The sequence below is a fragment of the Chrysochloris asiatica genome, unplaced genomic scaffold (assembly GCF_000296735.1).
Source record: "Chrysochloris asiatica unplaced genomic scaffold, ChrAsi1.0 scaffold00273, whole genome shotgun sequence".
Taxonomy (NCBI): domain Eukaryota; kingdom Metazoa; phylum Chordata; class Mammalia; order Afrosoricida; family Chrysochloridae; genus Chrysochloris; species Chrysochloris asiatica.
In genome coordinates, this window is record NW_006408791.1 from 330,141 (window position 1) to 334,595 (window position 4,455).

General features: G+C 38.8%; 1 protein-coding gene across 1 annotated transcript in view; it reads left to right on the top strand.

Moving 5' to 3' along the window:
- Nucleotides 1–651: 651 nt before the first annotated feature.
- Nucleotides 652–4,455, top strand: part of LOC102811464 (chromosome unknown open reading frame, human C16orf78) — a 56,810-nt gene continuing 53,006 nt past the window's right edge. The window contains exon 1 of the mRNA XM_006874387.1: nt 652–801. Within this exon, the coding sequence (XP_006874449.1) occupies nt 652–801 (150 nt within the window). The remainder of the gene's footprint in view (nt 802–4,455) is intronic.

Genomic DNA, 4,455 nt, shown 5'->3' on the forward strand with positions numbered 1-4,455 from the left:
GAAACCCTATACAGAGTTGCTATGATTTGGAACCGACTCAGCGACACTTAACAACAACAACAGCACAATGCTTAACACATAGTAGGCATCTGATAACTAACTATATGAATAAGTGAATGAATATAGGTGAAACTGAGTCCATGAAAGCTTCGTTTCTATTAGAGTTTGTTGTGGAAAGCCTGGATGCCACACAAGGAATTTTGAACTTTTTCAAAAAAAAAAAGTAGCAGGGAACCATTGAAGTTTTTTTTAGAAAGGGAGATACTGACCTTTGTTTTAGTGAAATCTGTATAGAACAGGAGGTGGCAAGATATAAGAAGACTGTGGCAGAGTCCAGGTGAGAGATGGTACCTAAAGAGGGCCAGTGGCCACGTGGGGAAAGGTGATAACCAATGACCCAGCTCAACTCTCACCCCCAGGCCAGCCAACAAGCTTGACAGTGACCTCATAATCACCTCCTGCCCCTACCCCAAGCCTCACCTTTTAAGGTCAATATTCCAACTGCTTTGTCTAACTCAGCCCTTTATGTTCACATCTGAAGGCCACTCTACCTTCTTCATCATCTTAAGTCAGTGAGTAGAGACCTAACAATCAAGACAGTGAGAGAGTGCCACCCTCTCCCCCAAGCCCTGACTAGACCAGAACTCCATCATGTCTGAGAAGGCAGAGAATCTGAAGGATGTGATGCCCACCGAGCGCAAGTCCATGTGGAAATCGGTGGAGGAGAGGCGCATATCTGATCTTACTAGAGTACTGGAGTGGCTGGAACGGAGGCAGGGCAAGAAGAAGCAAGCTCCTCAGGTGGGCATTCAAGAAGGCCAAGGGGATACAGCTATAGGGCTTTGATGCCAGAATAGGACGCTTCCCACAGTCCCTGGCTACTTACCTCCCCAAACAATAGCTCCAGAGTCAAAGCCATTATTCCTTCTACAAATCCAACTAATACAACTTTTCCTTTATACCCTACATCAGAAATACCTCCTCTTCCCTACTTCTCCAGGAGCCAAGACAATCGATTTGCCCTCAGTTTCCCACAGATTTCCACCAAGCTCTAAGACCCATCATCTAGAACCATGTTCATGGAAAGTGGAGTCCTCTCTGTAGAGAGATTATACCACTGATCTAGAATGGCCCCAACTCCCAGAGACAAGTGGTGAAAATAGTAGGACAGCCACTAACTTTTAACTTTTATGAAGCATTTCCTGTATGCTAGGCTCTGTGCATAGCACTGTATGAGAATAATTTAAAATCATAGAAACCTTTATTAAACAAAAACATCAAGATGTGAAGCTATTGTTTCTCAACGTATCCTCCATGTAGGTCTATACACTTCTAAAGGCAATGTTTCCATCTAACCTGTCCCTGAATAATTTTGTACTCTGAGTTACACCACATCAAAATAGAAGTTTGGGCAACCTTAGGGGATGTATTCCATCTTAATGTTCTTTGAGAGTGGGGAACAAAAAGATGTTTGGATGGGGCAAGATCAAGCTATAGAGTAGATGAGGTAAGGTTTCCCAATGAAATTCTCATAGGGCAGTCCTTGCTACCCTTGAAGAACTATGACAATTCCTCATCACAACTTTCTTGGCCTTTTTCTCACCACTGCAGTTTTCTGGGGGGTTTTGTTTTGTTTTGTTTTTAAAACTTCTTCCTAATAAGCCTTCATGATCTTGAGTCCTTCAAGAAAGTCTATCAAGATTGCCTCTTTGGAATCACAAAAAACAGTTGCCATGACCTTCTAAGATAAACTTTGTCTTGAATTTAACTAGCCCAGGAGATCCCCTAGGAAACCACTATTTTGATTGGACTTTTTGTTTTGAAGGTATCCTGAGGAGGCTAAGACAAGTGTATTACTGAGAGAACTTGTCTGCAGTCATCCGCCAATCACAGAGACAGGTTTACATATGTTTTGTTTGGACTAAATCTGTGTATGTTGAAACTGGAACCCTAGTAGCAATATTTTTTATTTATCTGCATACATATGTCATCAATGAGACTGTTCCCAGCAAGGTAACAAGGTAGATGCTATTTTGACCCACTGTTGAAGGATAAAGACGAGACAATGAAGAGAAGTAATTTGTTTGAGTTTACATACTTAATAAAGACAGAGCCAGGGTTCAAACTCAGATTTACTTAATTCCCCTGCTAATGTCTTTTTTTAGGACTCATCATTAACCCCACTTCCTCTGCTTCATCCAGTTTAGCAGCCTCTGCCTTTCAGGAAAGCCTCATTTGATTTATGTACTTACCATTTATGGAGTCTCTCAATTGTATAAACTACTACTGTGTGTACTGCTAATCAAAAGACTGGCAGTTTGAGTCCACTCAGAAATGCCTTGGAATAAAGGCCTGGTGATCTACTTAAAAAAAAAAAAAAAAAAATCAGTCATTGGAAGCCACCATGAGTTGAAGGCAACTGTTTTTATCATTTATAGTCACAAATATCTTGAGTGCCCACTCCATCAGATGAGCATATTTGATTATATTACTGGTGGCATAGTGGGCTATGCATTGGGCTGCAAACCACAAGATCAGCAGCTCAAATCCACTAGCCTCTCCTCAGGAAAAAGATGAGGCTTGCTAGTTCTGTAAAGATTTACAGTCTTGGAAGTCCTATACATGGTCACTATGAGTCGGAACCTATTTGATGGCACACAGCCACCACCAGTGATTTACTGATAACCTGCACCACTTTTGCTTATTTTTTTAGATGGGTGCTTGATTGCTGGTTTACTCAGATGAGATCTAATACTTAACCTCAGTGATTGTATTCATTCCCATGGTTTACTCATATTTGTTTGATTCATTTTATCTCTCTAGAATGATATTCTAATAATGTTTTAACAGCTTTATCTTATATCTTGAATTCATTGTAAAAAAAAAATTTTTGGACCCCCAAAACAAATTTAAATTGAACATACAATTAAATCTTCAGACACCATTACCCTTCTAGAGGTGTTTGGATTTTAAAGATGCTTCTAATAATCACCAACTTTATATAGAAAGGGGAGAGACTCCAACTAGCTAAATCAATATTGAAGAAGAATAAAAAAGGAGGAGGCCTCACACTTCTTGGTCTCAGAATTTAAAGCCACAGTAATCAAAACAGCCTGGTACTAGTACAACAACAGACATAAAGACCAATGGAACTGTAGTAAATCCAAACATCTATGGATAACTAGTCTTTGATAAAGGGTTAAATCAATTTGATGGGGGAAGAAATGGAGTCTCTTTAATAACGGATGTTAGCAAAACTGGAAAACCATTTGCAAAAAAGTGCAATAGAATACTTACCTCACACCATACATAAAAATTTACTCAAAATGTATCACAGACCTAAATGCTAAAACTAAAACTATAAAGTTCCTATAAAATAACATAAGGACAAAACTAGATGGTCCTAATTTTTTGTATAAATACATTATCAAACACAACCAAAAATGCATGAACAACAGAAGATCAATAACTAGGATCTCCTAAAATTTAATTTCTTATGCTCACCAAAAGAGTAAAAAGAAGTTCATTGGACAATATCTTTGATATCCCATGCTAGTATAGTTTTACTAAAGGTAATACAGGAATGGCTGCAAGCATACATTGACAGAGAACTTCCAGAGGTTCAAACCAGATTCAGAAGAGGACATGGAATGAAGGATATCATTGCTGATTTCCAATGGATCTTGGCTGAAAGCAGAGAATATCAGAAAGATATTCTGACTACGTGAAGGCTTTTGATTATATGGAGCTTTGAAATTTTCTGTTCAGCTCTTGGACCTCCTCCTCCTTTCTTCTCTACGCTGGAGAGCAAGTTTCAGTGTCTCGTCTGACATCCATTTTGACCTTTTCTTCCTTACTTGTCTTCTCAATGACTTTTTGCTTTCTTTCAATATGATGTTCTTGATGTCATCCCACAACTCTTCTGGATTTTGGTCTTGAGTGTTTAATGTATCAAACCTGTTCTTCAGATGATCCCTAAATTCAGGTGGGATATATTCAAGGTCATATTTGGCTCTCGTGGAATTATTTTCATTTTCTTCAGCTTCAGTTTGAATTTGCATGTGAGTAATTGATGGTCTGTTCCACAGTCTGCCTCTGGCCTTGTTTTCACTGATGATATGGAGCTTTTCCATCTTCTTTTTCCACAGATGTAGTCAATTTGATTTCTATGTATTCCTTCTGGTGAGGTTCATATGTATACTTATGCTTTCTAAAGAAGGTATTTGAAATGAACAAATCATTGGTTTTGCAGAAATCTATCTTGTATTCCCCAACATCATTTCTATCAAGAAGGCCACATTTTCCAACCACTGATCCTTCCTCTTTGTTCCCAACCTTTGCATTCCAATTGCCAGTAATGATCAATACATCTTGGTTGCATGTTTGATCAATTTCAAATGGAAGAAGTTGGTAGAATTCTTCTATTTCAGCCTCACTGGCTTTAGTGGTTGGTGC